Raw genomic sequence first — 18,138 nt, forward strand, 5'->3', positions numbered from 1 at the left:
GCAGAGCCGGTCTTAGGCCACTGCAACCTATGCGGTCGCAGTGGGCCCCGCGCTTTCATAGGCCACGCGCTAATTCAGGGTGTAATTATTAAATTGCAAAATATATACGAAAAACTCCTGGAAATTTCCTGAATTTATTAAAATCTCCTGAAAACTTTTTAAAATCTCCAGAAAAATAGACAAAATTGTCATTTATGGGGTGTCATTCATTGCGGAAAACGCCAATCCTAAGCGTGATAAAAGGAAAAAAGGCATTGTCAACTTTCATGTAATAATCGGGCGAATTTATACCTTAACGGAAGTTCCAATACTTTATTTACTTTTATAGTCACTAGCATATAAATATACCATTGGTTACAAGGTTCGTAAAGTACAGATCGCAATTTTTAACATAGTAAAGTCAAATATTTTTTTTCTTACACAAAATCTTAATTTTCACTTATTATCCTTATTCCCACACAGACTAGACCCCGCGCAATCAGTTTCGCATACGGCCCCGCAATTGCTAGAACCGGCCTTGATTGCATGAGATAAAACTGACAAACTAGATTTAGTTTTAAGTTTTTGGCACATCGGCACACTTTAGGGCATGTCGTGCCCGTTATCCCTCAAGGGTTACTCTCCCTTCATACCACAAGAGCTAAATTTTAGTTAGTTAAGTCAGTAAAAACAAGGTCTATTCACAGTTAAAATAGTAAAGGTAGTAAAAATTTAATAATGTAATAAAAATCTTTTGTAAATATTATATGTTCACAATTTCACATATCAAACCTTCGCAGACAACCCCAATATCCGGGTATCTGGGGCAATCAATGAGGATATGTTCCACAGTGAGTCGAGAGTCACAGTACTCACAAAGTGGGGGCTCCTCTCTCTTCAGCACAAAGGAGTGCGTGATGTAGATGTGGCCAATCTTAAATCTGGACATGGTCGTGCTTCCACGCCTTGTCAGGCCGCCATCTGACATCCGCCACAATATGTCTGAGTTTGTTGTAGGTCTCCGCCTCCCCCAGATCATGCCACCCTCAATAGGTGGCAGAGGCAATACTGTCTCAGGTCCGAGCAGGGAATTTGGGTTCCTGACACCGCTTGATTTAGGGCTCTCTTTGCTTCTCTGTCTGCTGTTTCGTTTCCTCTATGCCCACATGGGAGGGGATCCAGATGAAGGTGGCATCCCTATGGTCAGCCGTTATTTGGTCCAAAAGCTTTAGGCTCTTAAGTACTAATGGAATGTCAGTCTTCATCCGCCCCAAAGCTTGCAATGCAGATTTGGAGTCGGAGCACATGATAAATTTTCTCACACGCGACCTTTCCATCCGTTTTGGATCCGTCAGTGTAAATGGTGCCACAATCTCCATTGCTCTCCTGCAGTTCCCTAAAGTGGACTTGTAGTATGCTTGGGTCTGTATTTTCTTTTTTGAAATTAAGAAGGGATAAATTAAATTTGGGTTTATTCATCAACCAAGGAGGGTTCTGTGGGGTTTTTATTTTAGAAATTTGGTCAATGGATGGGGTTAAATTCTGGATAGATTCTCTCATTCGAAGGCCCAACGGCTGTATGACGTTAGGCCTTTGATTGTATAGTTCTACATCTGTAGGGTTAAATATGGAGTCGAAAGCAGGGTTCGTGGGGTTGGATTTTAACTTGACTATATACTGCATTGCAAGCTTTTTCATTCTTATGTCCATGGGGTGCCTCCACGTGCGACTTGGGATAGGTGATGTACGAAACGCGCCGAGACAGAGACGCAGGACAGAATTTTGTATGGGCTCCAGTATTTTTAGGTATGATTTCCTAGCTGCTCCATGTATTATGGATCCATAGTCTAATTTGTAAAAATACTTCAGGGTCTGGATGAATTCTTAAAATTTCAAAAAAAGCATGCTAACTGTTTTGGATTCCGAAAATTTAAAACCAAAATCGTTTGCCCAATTTTGAATTGTATTTAAACATAATTGTAAATTTTTTTCTAAAGTATTCCTGTTTTTGCCATGTGTAAAAATGACGAAATCATCAACATACAGACAGCACTCTATGCACTAGCGGATCCTGAACTTTGGAGTGAGGGGGGGGGGCGATTTTTCTCCAAAACCTAACCCTAACGCCCAGTAAACCCTAACACTTTGCTTAAACGTGCGTACAGCATATATATATATATATATATATTGTTATAACCCTGGAGGTGGCACAGATGGGGGTGGTGTGTGTGTGTGTGTAGTCAGCCAACGCCAATCACCCCAGGCCAGCGCTAGACGAGCATTCGAGCGTGACGAGTTACGACGGTCAGCAGAGACGAGTTTCAACATGACGGTTCGGGAAGGATCGGCGTCGTGAACACAGTTCAGGAGCGTCACGAGATTTGTAGTCATCTGACCACCCAGAAACGTCGAGCGGCGTTCTGTCCGGTTCGAGAAGGCAGGCAGGGACAGTCATGTTGAGGCCTTTCTCTTGCTAGCTTGAGGGTCTGGGGGAGCGCTGTAAGCTTCCCAAGTGGGGTTCGAGGCGAAGCCCCGACGCCAAAATCGTTTTCTTGCATTCTTCACTGCAGAAACGCTTTCTCCTGACCTACAGCTCATTATTCATCCTATTGAAAAAGAACCTTTTGAATAATGTTTTACTTGAAAAAAATATTCTTATATGAATTTATTTAATATATTGAAAGTAAAACCGATTTGTTCTTTGAACAGATAAGATACCCCACATATATAGATTAAGGCTTTAAGGACCGCCGCAGAAAAAAAAATTATTAGAAAAATAATATTTAAAAAACATAGCTCATTTGTAAGTGATAGGCCTAAATTGTGTTCAAATAGGCATTTTTTAACTTTATTAAGTGGACCAATTAGATTGTACACTATTTTATTTGCATTTTTAGGATTCAAGAACAAATTGTGAGTTGAGTTAGAGTCCCAAATTTATTTAACTAGAAAAATATCAGATTGAGTAAAGGTTGGAAAAAGGCGACAAGGAAAAGATTATTTGGATTAAAAACTCATCTCAATAGTTACTCTCATACTGAAAAATTTCGTATGAATTCTAAATTTTCCAAAGCAAAGTCTGTCTTAAATAATTATGATAAATTTATGTGAAATTACATAAACTCTGTCGCCATATTTGACTATTCTGTTTTAAAACATCATGTTTTCGCCTGGAAAGGGGAGGGGTGGTAGAATGAAAACGATTAATCCTCGCTCCTTTTTATAATTTCTGCTAATGATTGCATTTGGCATTAAAGAATAGGGGTGGTGCGACTCGATATAAGAATTTAATTTATAGCATATATTAATTATATTAGTAACATATTTTTTAATTTCTTAACTATAATACAAAAAGAAAAAGAATTGGTTTGTCAGATGGGCGGAAGGCGATTGCATGTATCGCCCCTCCCACCTGATGCAACCCGTTTTCATTTTATATTTACTAATGATAAACTTTGAGATTAGAGTGTAGCACGATAAATATACAAATGGGTTCACGTATCAATACATAGCTTATATTATATAGATATTCAACAAATTTTGTGAACAAACTATGATTACTCCATAAAAATAGGACCCCCCCCCAACTTCACTCAGAGGGCTTCTAGAGTGGGGAGGACAGTAGATGCAATCGCCCCCCCCCCCTTATCCCACCGAATCGGCCAAGATACCAGAAGGAGGGCGACAAAATATAAAATTTATTTATCAATTCAACTAATTTTGTTCACAACTATGATTTCTCCATAATAGTAGGACCACCCCACCACTTAAAGGGTTTAGGCAGTAGAGGTATTCGACCCCCCCCTACCCAATCGGCCTAACCCTAACCCTGACCTAACCCACCCATGCCACGTATTCGGTCGGCTTTTTAAAGCGAGAATTGGACTTAACAGCCATCTTCGAGTCCATAGGAAATGAGAAATGTGCTTATCTTCGACCACGAAGGAGCTATATATATATATACTCTTAAAAGGGATTTTTTTTTATTTTGCTAACAAGATCTAGATCTAACTGCATAGACGAAGATATATTTCTTTTACGAGAATGTAAATTTTACTGTATGCTTTTTTTTATTTTACATTGTTTTTGTGACGTCACATAGAAACCCGGTGAAATTCTGACCATTTCATATGCGCAGGAAAATTACGTGAGAAAAACATCAATTACTAATTTATTATTGCAAATAAAAAAAAAGAATAATATATTAAAACCCATCAAAAAATGTCAAAACCATCGAAGAATATATGGGGGCGCTTTATGAAAAGACAAGCTAAAGTAGTATACACTGATATTTTCAAAGCATCGAACATTGCTTGCTATCTCTGATAAATGAGCAAGATCTTCTGATCTAGAAATTTACAACAGACTCCTTTCCCATCCCCCTCCCCCCAAAAAAAATTTGTTGTATAAGCTTAAGCCTATTCACTTTAGTATTAGCTTTGCTTTCATAGTTAAGGAGTCATTTATTATTATATTTAGAACAATGAATGGAGAGAATATAGAAGCATGCCAAATATCATGGATAGGATAGACTGCCAATTCGAATTTAAAAAAATATCAGTTACATGTGTAAGTAGGAGAAGAAAAAAAAGGAAAAACAAAACAAAAACCAAACAACCTTAGTAGAATTCCTTGTTAAATGAGAATGTGCCTCATAAAGATGACTATATGGCCGTGAGGCTTTACCCTTGCCAATGTAGAATATAGCTAAAATAAAAGTCTTGAACACTTCTAAGTTACCTGCAACAAAAAATAAAAATCTAACACTATTATGAATCCTTGTTCTAACACTCATACTATAAAGAAAAGACACTATTGTTTGCAATATATATTGTAAGTTTAAAATCAATATCAATTCAAATTAAAGCAAACTACAGTAGCAAAATTCTAAGAGCGTAGCCAAGGGGGTTTTGAGTTTAACTTCCCCTTCAGAAGGCTTTAAGTTTAATTTTTGAGTTTAAAACCCCTTTACAGAGAATTTTGAGGTTAAAAACCCGCTCCTCAATATTATTTGAAAGCCAACTACAGTCACCAAATTCTAGGAGCGTAGCTATGGGGGTTTTGAGTTTGTTTTAAAAAAACCTTAAGAGATTTTTTATTTTTTAGTTTAAGACCCCCCAACAGATGGTTTTGATAATAAAACTTTCCTTTCCAATATAAAATCTATAGCAAACTACAGTCACTAAATACACGAGCGTAGCCATTTCTACCACTCGCTGGGCTCTATTAATAAAGTGCAATAAATAGCAGAATTTATTTTCGGAACAAAAATTTTTTAATAGCAGAATAATGCACTGTCAGAGTTGCCTAAAAGTACGCATCTTGGGTATTTTGTAGGCTAAGGGACATTGTTCTGTTGTCACAGATTAATAATAAATTACTGTAGACGTTACTAATTAATAATGATAATAACGAGACTGTCTTTATCAAGGTAGACATATATAACTAACTTTAATTTCCGTCCGATTCTTTGCTTTAGCATAAAACATAAACAATCCTTCCTTTTGAAGCTATTATCACATCCTTCCTTTTAAAGTTCTTAATACTTATATTTACAAGGAATTTTGACAACTCGACCACTTCTGGTTGTCTTGACCGGCACAGCAAGTTCTCTAGATGTTGGTTTATAATTGTCTGTTTCTTTTGTTTGCTGTTCATTGTCTTCGTCGGTGTCATAGTACCCAGAGATGTCTTCTTCGTAGCTCTTGTTTAAAAACCGTTGATTTCGTCTGTATGTTTTCCCATCATTTGCCTTTATGATGTAAGATCTGGGTGATGGATGTTTCTTAATGACGACTGCTTTCTGCCATGTTTGTCCTAGACGAACTCTCACCTTCTCCCCGACAGAGTAGTCTTTAGGTAACCTTGCTTTTGTCGTTCGTTAAGTAAAGTCTCTCCAGTCGTTTTATTTCAGGGTATTTAAAGAAGTAGTCCACAAAAAGCAAATAGTCATTGTTTCGCCATTCAAACAAATCTGTCGCAATCTTTTTCCATGGTCTGTCTGGTACAGCATGAGGTAGCAATTTTTCATTCACATTATTTCTTTTGAACGTTGCACATATTGCGCATTTCATTATTGTCGAAAAAATATCTTTAGACAATTCTGGCCAAAACACACTCTGTTTTGCCTTGGATCTGGTTTTCTCAAGACCAAAATGCAACTTGTTGAGAATTTCATTTCTCATACTTGAAGGAATTATAATTCTGTTCTCATAAAACAATATTCCATTCTCTTCATGAATACTGTCTTTAAATGACCAATACACTTTCACTGTTTCATGAACTTAAGTTTTTATCTTTGGCCAATCTTCTCTGACATAATTAATTACAAGTTTTAATTTAGCATCAGATTCAGTTTTCCTTCTAATTTCAATAATCTTCTGATCACTTCCCGGAAACTGTGCTGTTGCGCTATGAATTCTGATGACCATGTCATCATTTGAATTTGATTGTTCTTGACCATTGATGTACGCACGCGATAACGTATCAGCTATTTGCATTTTTGAACCTGGAGTGTAAATTACTGTTAATTGATATCTCAACAGTCTTAACATCATCAACTGAAGTCTTGGTGAAATCTTATGTAAAGGCTTAGTCACAATAGTTTGCAAAGGTTTGTGATCTGATTGTACAGTCACAGTTCTTCCAAAAATATAATGGTGAAAATGTTCAGCTGCAAACACTATAGTTAACATTTCATTTTCTATTTGTGCATATCTGCACTCTGTTTCTGTCAATGATCTTGACGTATGCGCAACTGGTTTGCCTTCTTGCATTAAACATGCTCCCAACCCTTTAGAAGAAGCGTCACACTGAATAGTAACTGGCTTTTCAGGGTTAAACAATTGCAGAACTGGAGCTTCACTAAGTGTTTTCTTTATTAGTTGGAAAGCATTTTCTTGCTCTGCATTCCACTGCCACAATACATCTTTCTTTAGCAATTCACGCAATGGACTGGTAATTGTTGACATGTTTGGAATGAAACTTGACAGAAAGTTCAACATGCCTAGCAGTCTTTGAATTCCTGTTCGATCTGTTGGTTCTGGCATCTTCATTATTGCTTTGATTTTAGCTGGATCTGTACGAATACCATCTGCTCCAATTTGTCTTCCGAGATAATTAACACCAGAAAGTTTATATTGTATCTTGTTCTTGTTGCTGCAATCGGCATGTCATCTGACATGATATGTACACCTGGGATGTCTCCGAATACTTGATAAGAATGTTTCTGTAATACTTCACTAGCTGAGGATATACCAAAAGGCATTCTCAAGAATCTGTATCTTCCAAACGGAGTATTGAATGTACATAAATAAGAGCTTGGTTCATCCAACTCAACTTGCCAATATGCATCCTTTTGATCAAGTATACTAAACACTTTTGCTGCTCCCAGTGAACTATTGATTTGATCAAATGTTGGTATAGTGAAATGTTCTCTCATTATATATTTGTTCAGTTCTCGGGGATCTAAACACAACCTCAAAGAATTATCTTTCTTCTTTGCTATAACCAAGTTATGAACCCATTCTGTTGGTTCATCAACTTCTGTGATCACTCCATCTTGTTGCATTTGTGTGAGTTTTCAATTCTTCATAGAGTGATGGTGCAACTCTGCGCGCACATTGAATAACTGGTTTTGCATCTGACGTCAGTTTAATGTGATACTTCATTTTGTATGTACCGAGTCCTTCGAATACTTGATTATATTTTTTCATCAACACTCGTGGAACTTCATTTTGTTGCTTGACATCGTGTACTTCGACATTTCTCTTTGCCTCAATTAGTTTCAAAGCAATAGATGTCTTCAGACCTAGTATAGGATTTATACTTTTCTTGATCATGTACAGATCATCTTTAACTTCTACATCGCCGACTTTAAATGTGACCGATGCAACTCCCTTCAGTTCTAATGCTTCATCCCCCAATGCTCGTAGGGTAGTATTTGAATTCTTTAACTGAGTATCAGTTTCTAAATTGTTCCACGTTGACTCTGATATCACATTAGCTTGTGCTCCTGTGTCAATCTTCATTTTGACTATTTTTCCCATAATATTGACATCAACCATCCAAACTTTGACATTGTTGTCAGTACCAATTGCCTCAAACCACAACTCATTTACTTGGCTTGACTGACTTTCATCTTCCAGTAAATCAACAGCTTTGAAGTGTTTCGAACGACATTTTACAGCGAAATGATTTATTTTTTTACATTTTCGGCATGTCTGTCCAAATGCTGGGCAATTGTATTTTCTGTGAGATCCACCACAAGATCTGCAATCTCTAATGAAACTTGTTACATGATTCTTTGCCATATTTTCCTGTAAGGTTTTGACTGGCTTTCTATCTTCTGTCTTCTTTAATTTATTGGCAGCATCCACATGTAGTCCTTTCATATCTATCATTTGGTTCTGGGTATGCTCGTCATCACGAATTATGCTTGCTGCCTTCTCTAAAGTTAAGTCTACATCTCTCAGAAGTCTCTCTCTCACTCGATCCGACTGTATGCCACATACCAATCGATCTCTGATGAGTTCATCTCGAAGGTTGTCAAACTTGCATTCTTTTGCCAAATTCTTTAACTCAGTATAATAATTTTCAAACGTTTCTCCGTCTTTCTGCTTTCTTGAAAAGAATTTAAATCTATCATACACACCGTTGGACTTAGGCAAAAAATGATTCTGAAACCTTTCAATGAGTTTGTCTACAGTCTCATCTTCACATACTTGAAAAGTATTGTAGATGTCTCGAGCGGGTTCACCGATCAGGTGTAACAATAAAGCTTTCTTCACTGGCTCGGGCTTCGTATTTTTTTCAGTGGCGACCATAAACAGTTCAAAACTTTGTCTCCATTTTTTCCATCTTTCAGATAGATTACCGTCTAGTGACAACGGTTTAGGAGGATCGAATAATTCCATTATTCGTATAGATTCTAGATTCTATGTCTAGATCTAGATCTAACAACATGAACTAACGACACCACAAATAAAATGTACTTTTAGCAATTTAGAAACCACTAGATCTAGAGATCTACCTGTTACCAGCACTTTAAAGCAATGTGACACTAGATTTGACACCTAATCTAACACCAGATCTGACACAAGATCTGAAACCAAATCTGACACCATGTTCTGTTGTCACAGATTAATAATAAATTACTGTAGACGTTACTAATTAATAATGATAATAACGAGACTGTCTTTATCAAGGTAGACATATATAACTAACTTTTATTTACGTCCGATTCTTTGCTTTAGCATAAAACATAAACAACAAACAATGACGTAATATCTTCTAATATTAGTACAGACATAAAAATACGCGAGTACGGTTTATCAGCTGAAAATACGCTTTTCCCCCTCAAAAGCAAAATAAAAAAAAATAATTAATTAAAAAAGGTGCTTCTTACTAATTATATATATAGATCAGTTCGTCAATGCCAGGAAATGGACTAATCTTAATAGATCTACCACGAGACAGCTTTTTCTTTTTTTCGTTGGGCTCTCTCTTAGCATGATAAAGGAATCAAACAAATGTTCCCTGACATGCAGAACGTATCTTCTGTGCTAGCTACTGTTATAGTCACTAACGACTAGCTAGGTTCCATTACTTATAACGACCTAAATTCAAAAAAATGAAATCAGGGGCATTAAAGGCTTTAATTAGTTTGAGTTTTAAGTTTTTGGCACATCGGCACACTTTAGGCCATGTCGTGCCCGTTATCCCTCAAGGGTTACTCTCCCTTCATACCACAAGAGCTAAATTTTAGTTAGTTAAGTCAGTAAAAAAAAAGTCTATTCACAGATAAAATAGTAAAGGTAGTGAAAATTTAATAATTTAGTAAAAATCTTTTGTACATACTATATGTTCACAATTTCACAAATCAAATCTTCGCAGACAACCCTATCTCCCGGACAAAGCCCAGTACCTTCCCAGGGTCGACACTATCCAATAGTGTTTTTAATTTGTGCGCTCTAAAATATTTTCCCGTAATAACCTGGTATCTAGGGCAATCAATAAGGATATATTCCACAGTGAGACGAAGAGTCACAGTACTCACAAAGTGGAGCACCTCTCTCTTCAGCACAAAGGATTGCGTGATGTAGGTGTAGCCAATCCTAAGTCTGGACATGGTCGTGCTTCCACGCCTTGTCAGACCCTTAGATGTGGGCTGCCTCCTGACATCCGCCACAATCTGTCTGTTGTGGGTCTCAGCTTCCCACCGATCCTGACACTCTCGATAGGTGGCAGAGGCAATAGTTTGTCAAAGGTCCGAGCAGGGAATTTGGGTTCCTGACACCGGTTGATTTAGGGCTCTCTTCGCTTCTCTGTCTGCCGTTTCGTTTCCCTCTATGCCCACATGGGAGGGGGATCCAGATGAAGGTGACATCCCTATGGTCAGCTGCAGTGGCGTCACTATGGGGTGCAGGAGGTGCGGTCAACACCGGTAGACACCTATTAGGGGGGTGACAAGTTAAAAAATGCACTTTGGGAATAACTGACAACTAAAAAACTAAACCACAGTGGATAACTATTGGGACATGTTATTCACAATTAATAAATAGATCTATAGAAACTCTAGCCAAGATGAATGGGATGTTACAATGTGCCAGTTGAATGATGTCCTTGAATATTTTAGGGGATTTTTCTTCTTGGCATGTGCCAATTTCACATGATTTACGAAGGACATTATCCAAAGCAAAAGGAAAAGTACGCGAGTTGTCAAAAGAATGGTTCTGATTGGGACGATTTAGTTTCTTAACAGCAAAAAACAACAACAACTGTATTCATTTGTTGTCGACTATTTTCAATTGTATAGAAATTTGTGACTTAATTTCATGTGTGGTTGAAATTAAGTCCGAAATTGGAATATTAAAAGACGTATAAAGATTTTATCTGGATTGGAAAATTAGAAAACAAGGGCATACGGCTACAAATACAATTGACAAGAAAGTCGTTGATATGATTGATGTAAAGAAGAAAAACAATAAAAGGAGATATTACACGGACTGTTTCTATAAAAGCAGAAAATTTGACACTTTGTGACCATATTAACGAGTCTTTATTGGTTTTCCATGAGATGACGGAAATGTTATATAGATAAAACCCATTACTGAAAGTACATCTGTAATGTTACAAAGTTGATAAATGGTTTAGCAAACGACGTAAAAGTTAGAATGAATGTTAGCACCTTTGTAGGCCTATTTTGTTTGACAGAACATCTGACACAGTACACACAGATTCAGAAGTTATGGAGAAAAAAAAGCTAATGTGATCAACTTAATATCTTAAAAGTTCAGGGGTATGAAAATGCAGCTTCAGTGTCTGGAACCATGGAGGAGTACATGAAATTATTCAGAACAAACAGAAAAGCTATTTAATAGATGTGTATAACATTCACTTAATCACTCAATGTGTTCAACATTCCTTTTTCAGAAAATGCTTTTTGCCTAGCATTTTTTGGGTACAATTGAATACTTTTTTCGTTCTGAAATTATAGCCACTAGAGGGCGCAGCTTGAGATCTTTTATTTTATCTATCTTTACGTTGTGGCTGGGGAAGATATTCTAGAAGTCCAAAGATATGAAAATTAGATGTACCATAGACTTATGGAGAGATTTTCAAATCATACTTTGGTGTTAGGAAGTTGTTTTCCTTAAAAAATCGGAACATGATATTAACCATAATTAGATTTCCTAACGTTTTAGCTAGAAAGTTTAATGTAGTGTAAGAGAGAATAGAAAATAGAGTTTAAAAAAAAAATGTAAATACGGAACAACTAATTTTCATAAATAAGAAAGTTATTTGTTTTATTTATTAGAAGAGGGATTTCAAACATTTATTAGCGTTATTAGATTTTTCAGCTAAAATTCGGATCATTTTTGGCGATGATTTGTAAGAAAATTAAGGTAATGTAAGTCGATTTCTTTTACGAAACAAAATCCGCAACATTCTTTACCAATTAAACAACTTTTATTATATTTCGGCAAGAAAATTAACAGTAAAATATGTCTAAAAAGTGATTCTCAATAATCGTTTCTAGTAAATTACTTTCTTATTTTAAAATCCTGAACAACCTATTGTCGATATTTTTGAAAAAAAATAAAGTCATTTGACATAAATTTGTTTTAAGTTAAAAATTCGGAACAATTGATATTGATAAATAAACTATAGTAACGTAGTGTCAAAGAATATAAGTGTAATATTAGTCAATTATGCGATTTCAAACAATAATTTATTTTTTATAAAACAATATCCGGAACAACTTTATAGTTAATGAAGTATAAATCAGTATAGATATTTTTTTTAGCATTTATATGCTATTTACATTAAAAAACCGGAACAATGTATTAAATTAAATTAATTAATTTGTTAATCTAATCGTGACGGACAGACCGACCAACAGACAAAACGCACAAAAATAAGCTTCTTTTATTCGGATGGGGGCACTAAACAAAAAATAAATAAAATCTGAATTTTTTTTTAAAGTTTAAGGAATTGGTTTAGCACCATTACATGTCGCGACGTTTCGCTACTGCACGAAAGTCGCTGCATAAAAAGTCCATTAACCCTTGAAGTGCTGAGCTGTTTTACAATGTTTGCATACAAAATGGAATTACAATTCTGATGTTTAGAGGCTAAACTGCCATACGCGTTTTAAGGGTTAAAAAAATGTGCGTGATATTTACATACAAAGTGTATTATTAGCCTTTATAAACAAACAGAAATGTTTTCTATTAATTTTAGCAGCTAGCTGACTAGAAAAAACACCTTTAACTATTATTTATATTTGTTGTAAACATTTCTTGTACATGTTATAAATATATTTGACTTTGTGATACTGAAAATACACAAAAATAGTCCATCTTTGTTAGCATATTGTAACATTGCCTCCCTTACATTTACGTAATTGTTTCAGAATTAGTGTATTTTTATGAAAAAATCGCTTGCATAATTAATTTTATAAATTAAACGGTTTGCTTTTAGAAAACCAAAAGTAACCGTTGCACCTAAACTTTTCAAGTAGCATTTAATGGTGAAATAATATTTTTCATATCTCTTCTACTTTTCGAGATCTGAGTGTGACAGACGGACATTTTGGACAAACCTAATAGCGGCTTTTTCCCCTTACGGGGGCCGCTAAAAAACAGTGTAATTTACGTATGGTTGCATTGTTGCAAAATTGAACTATGTATAAACAGCTAGCTATAAAAAAAAATAGCTAAAAAAAATATAAATTATTAGTTTGGAACCAATCAACTCAAGAAAACAAGGAAACTGTTACAGACACAAAATAGAGCAGTGAGATTAATACCTAACGAATATTCACATTTGGCTAGAGTAGCACCTTTAGTAAAATCACTAAATTTAGAAAGCCTGGAATGGGTTGCCCGAGCCAGGCAGGAAAACCAATGTCTTGGCAGAATTTAATTGACTAGATGCATGACGCGTATGACGTAATAATTTTTTTTTTTTTTTTTGAAGTAACGATGTATTATATAAGATAAGATAAGATTAAGGATGAGTGCAGAGTTTCACATGACTACACAAACCCTATGAACTATTGTGATGTTGCTTGTTCAGACTGTCCTGAGGTCAACTATGGATGACTGTTGAATTTCAACCAATTACTCTGCAAGCGTTTGTGTATAATTGTTCGGGTGTATTCCGTGTAGTTGAACAACAAGCCAGACAAACAAGTAAACATCTGTTTTAACTAGTGAAGAGATGTAGTCAACACTGATGAACAACTTCACATAGATTTATTCTAATAAAAGGCCACAGTAGAAGTCTCTGTCACTAAACACGTCGTTACCCTGGAGTATTCTATCGCTAACTGATTTTCCGGTCTCTAACCCAACATATCCCAAACGTCACTAGTCCCGTTCAATATGCGTCTTCTATGGTGCGTCGCTAAATAACTAAACTATATAAATAAGGTGTCTAACACTATATAGATAAAACGAATTTTAAACTGAATTTTAACATTTAATACTCACTCATTTTAAATTTGTTCAACAATCAAATAACGTAGGTAATTGTAAACTGTATGTATTACAGTTCAACAAACAAACGAAAAAAAAAAAATTTTAAGAGGGATAAGGGGGGGGGGGTGACTGCCTGAGCTGACCGCACCAGGTGACACCCACCCTAGTGACGCCACTAGTCAGCTGTTATTTGGTCCAACAGCTTTGGACTCTAATGTACTAATGGAATGTCAGTCTTGTCAGCCCCAAAGCTTGCAATGCAGATTTGGAGTCGGAGCATACGATAAATTTTCTCCTTTCTGATGCTTTGACGGCCATTAGTGCAAGCGATATTGCATATAATTCGGTCGTAAAGATGGAGCAGCCATCGGGGAGTCTACTGGAGATTGTTTTGTTCCGAAAGGAGCAGGCACACGCGACCTTTCCATCCATTTTGGATCCGTCAGTGTAAATGGTCCCACAATCTCCGTAGCTTTCCTGCAGTTTCCTAAAGTGGACTTGTAGTATGCTTGGGTCTGTATTTTCATTTTTTAAATTAAGAAGGGATAAATTGAATTTGGGTTTATTCATCAACCAAGGAGGGTTCTGTGGGATTTCTATTTCAGAAATTTTGGTCCATGGGTGGGGTTAAATTTTGGATGGATTCTCTCAATCGAAGGCCCAACGGCTGTATGACGTAGGGCCTTCCATTGTATAGTTCTACATCTGTAGGGTTAAATATGGAGTCGAAAGCCGGGTTCGTGGGGTTGGATTTTAGCTTGACTATAAACTGAATTGCGAGCTTTTTCATTCTTATGTCCATAGGGAGTTCTCCAGCCTCCACATGGAGACTTGGGATTGGTGATGTACGAAACACGCCGAGACAGAAACGCAGGGCAGCATTTTGTATGGGCTCCAGTATTTTTAGGTATGATTTCCTAGCTGCTCCATATATTATGGATACTGTGATGTTGCTAGTTCAGGCTGTCTTGAAGTCAACCAATTACTCTGCAATCGTTTGGGTGTAATTGTTCGGGTGTATTACGTGCAGTTGACCAACAAGTCAAACAAGAACTGGCACATCGATTATAACTAGTGAAGAGATGTAGTCAACACTGATGAACAATTGTATAAGGGTTTATTCTGATGCTAGTTCAGGCTGTCTTGAAGTCAACCAATTACTCTGCAATCGTTTGGGTGTAATTGTTCGGGTGTATTACGTGCAGTTGACCACCAACACAAACAAGAACCATACAACACCGGTTTTAACAGGTGAAGAGATGTAGTCAACACTGACGAACAAGTTCACATGAATTTATTCTGATAAAAGGCCACAGTAGAAGTCTCTGTCACTAAACACGTCGTTACCCTGGAATGTTCTATCGCTAACTGATTTTTCGGTCTCTAACCCAACATATCCCAAACGTCACTAGTCCCGTTCAATATGCGTCATCTATGGTGCGTCGCTAAATAACTAACCTATATAATGGCGATGACTTGACTTGTGTAGACGACTACTGACAAATAACAGTCTCTTGACGGCAACTTGATCTGGACGACTGACGAATAACGAATTTCTTGACGATGACTTGATCTGGGCTGACGAATAACGGCTCTCTAAAATAGTTCACTGCTTCTGCTGCTACTCTGGTAGTACGACGAAGTTTGCTGTTGTACTCTGCTTCACTAGACCAAACTGTCCAATGTAGACTAGGTGAGACCAAGGTCACCTCCGACGACGTTCCTTTAGACGATTAACGGTTTTCAACGAAATTAGGTGGATGTAGCTGTTTCCACAACTTCAATATCAGCACGTCTAGATATCGTCTAGACCAACGAATACTAGATAAATCAATGTTCAGTAATGATACATACAACTTTACTAACCTTCCAAAGGTTAAACACAGTGACCGTTATAAACGTGGCAAGCAACCGGTTCAATGAGCAAACTGCTCCACAAGAATCTCTCCAAGGGTAAGACGACAGAGCGATTTCGATTTAGTTAGCTACCAAACTTGTAGTACTCACAATACTTCTGACAGCGGGCAAACTGTCCTTCTCGAAACTGACGAGGTAAAACTTGATACTCGATGTGGCTCCTATGACGAAGAAAAAATATGTCCAACAGGTTCACTAACGATCTCTCACCCGTTATGAATGAACGGTTTCTCTGGTTGTAGGTCGATTCAGCATATGAAGATCAGGCTTTGATACTATACTGGTTAAGTCTACTCAACAAGACGTTGCGATGATTACGGTCCTGACGAAGGTCACCCTGAGTTAACGGCTCGTTGAACGTGCGATCAAACAGGCGACGACTGCTTGTAGATCTAAAACAAAGTCACTCTGCGATACTGCTGTGTTCAGCCGTACTCCGATGAAATCTTATATCTTCGAGTGCACGACCCTCACCTGAGTAAACGTTCTGCTTCGAGGTCCGGTTCGATGTTCGTCGGGCTTCGAGGTTCGGGGTCGCCACTGTGATGTTGCTAGTTCAGGCTGTCTTGAAGTCAACCAATTACTCTGCAATCGTTTGGGTGTAATTGTTCGGGTGTATTACGTGCAGTTGACCAACAAGTCAAACAAGAACTGACACATCGATTATAACTAGTGAAGAGATGTAGTCAACACTGATGAACAATTGTATAAGGGTTTATTCTGATAAAAGGCCACAGTAGAAGTCTCTGTCACTAAACACGTCGTTACCCTGGAATGTTCTATCGCTAACTGATTTTTCGGTCTCTAACCCAACATATCCCAAACGTCACTAGTCCCGTTCAATATGCGTCATCTATGGTGCGTCGCTAAATAACTAACCTATATAAATAAGGTGTCTAACAATACATAGTCTAACTTGGATCGGATCTGACTCAGATATAGCAGCAGCAAGGTATCTAAGTCAGCTCCCCAGTCCGTATGGCTGAGTACTCTAAGTATGTTTAATGACTTTTGGCATTTCTTCTTAAGTTCCTTAATGTGGGGGAGAAAATTAAATTTGGAATCTAGGGTGAGGCCTAAAAATTTTATAGTTTTAACAACAGGGATCTTCTTTTTGTGTAAAAATAGTTCAGGGTCTGGGTGGGGTCCCCTTAAATTACAAAAATGCATACTAACTGTTTTGGAGTCCGAAAATTTAAAACCATAATCGTTTGCCCAATTTTGAATTTTATTTAAACATAATTGTAATTTTTTTTAAAGTATTCATGTTTTTGCTTGTGTAAAAATGACAAAATCATCAACATACAGAGAGCACTCGTTGCCAGGGGACAGAGCCTTTATAATGCTGTTTATTTTAATGTTAAACAGGGTTACTGAGAGAATGATGCCCTGGGGTACACCCATTTCCTGGTCAAAAGTGTCAGAAGCGGAGTTACCCACTCGAAACTGAAATTTCCGGTCCTTTTGGGAATTCCCTCACAAAGCAGGGAAGGTGTCCCTTAAGCCCCATTAGCTACAGGTCACGTAGAATGACACGTTTCCAGGTTGTATCATAGGCCTTTTCTATATCGAAAAATACAGCTACTAGATGTTCTCGTCTAAGAAATGCATTTCCGATTAAAGATTCCAGCCTTACCAGGTGGTCAGTTGTCCGCCCCTGCGGTTTTGCATATGCATCTTGTTAGTGCTATTGGGCGAAAGGTTAGATGGATCAGACCCATCTCTTCCCGGTTTAGGTATTGGTATAAATGTGGCTTTCCTCCAGCTGTTTGGGAAAGCGCCTATTTGCCATACACAGTTATAGATTTTAAACAGGGTTGCCAATGAGTGTTCGGAAAAATGTTTGAGGAACTGATAATGGATTTCATCTTCTCCTGGCCCCTGTGTCATGTGATTTGTCCAACGAGTCCCTCAGTTCCTCAAGCGAGAACGGTTTGTTTTGGATTTGCGGAGATTAGGGGTACAACTTTCCTGGCAATATCGAGTAGCTTGCTAGCAAAGGTATCAGCTGGACTCTGTTCATTAAGGATATTTTCTGTGATATCCTCTGAGCATCTTTTTTGGAATTGTTCCCAATCGGATTTAATCAGCTTCCATCGCCGAGGTCGTCCCAATGAGGGGAGATTGTTAGCAATGATGATTTCGAAGTGATCACTTCCCCATAGATCATTGCTTACTGACCATTTAAATCGTCCAGAAGTCCGGGGACGCATACGAAGAGGTCAATGCATGTGAGAGATCCAGTTCCTGGGTGCAA

The 18,138-nt window shown here is 37.3% G+C and overlaps 1 protein-coding gene across 7 annotated transcripts in view; it reads right to left on the reverse strand.

Annotated features, from left to right (window-relative positions):
• Positions 1 to 18,138, reverse strand: part of LOC106065832 (ankyrin repeat and LEM domain-containing protein 1-like) — a 76,143-nt gene that overhangs the window by 16,654 nt on the left and 41,351 nt on the right. For 3 of the 7 annotated variants that reach the window (XR_008779693.1, XM_056040517.1, XM_056040523.1), the window contains exon 7: positions 4,598 to 4,719. The exons of 2 other annotated variants lie outside the window; for them this stretch is intronic. Coding sequence is in view for 2 of the 5 variants with exons in the window: in XM_056040517.1 (XP_055896492.1) it covers positions 4,598 to 4,719 (122 nt within the window). In the remaining 3 variants the exon portion in view is untranslated. Of the gene's footprint in view, positions 1 to 4,597; positions 4,720 to 9,385; positions 9,597 to 10,036; positions 10,432 to 18,138 lie in introns of those variants that run through there. 2 more of the 7 variants (XR_008779699.1, XR_008779698.1) reach the window with 2 other exon arrangements.

The sequence above is a fragment of the Biomphalaria glabrata genome, chromosome 1 (genome assembly GCF_947242115.1).
Source record: "Biomphalaria glabrata chromosome 1, xgBioGlab47.1, whole genome shotgun sequence".
In the NCBI taxonomy this organism is placed as follows: Eukaryota; Metazoa; Mollusca; class Gastropoda; family Planorbidae; genus Biomphalaria; species Biomphalaria glabrata.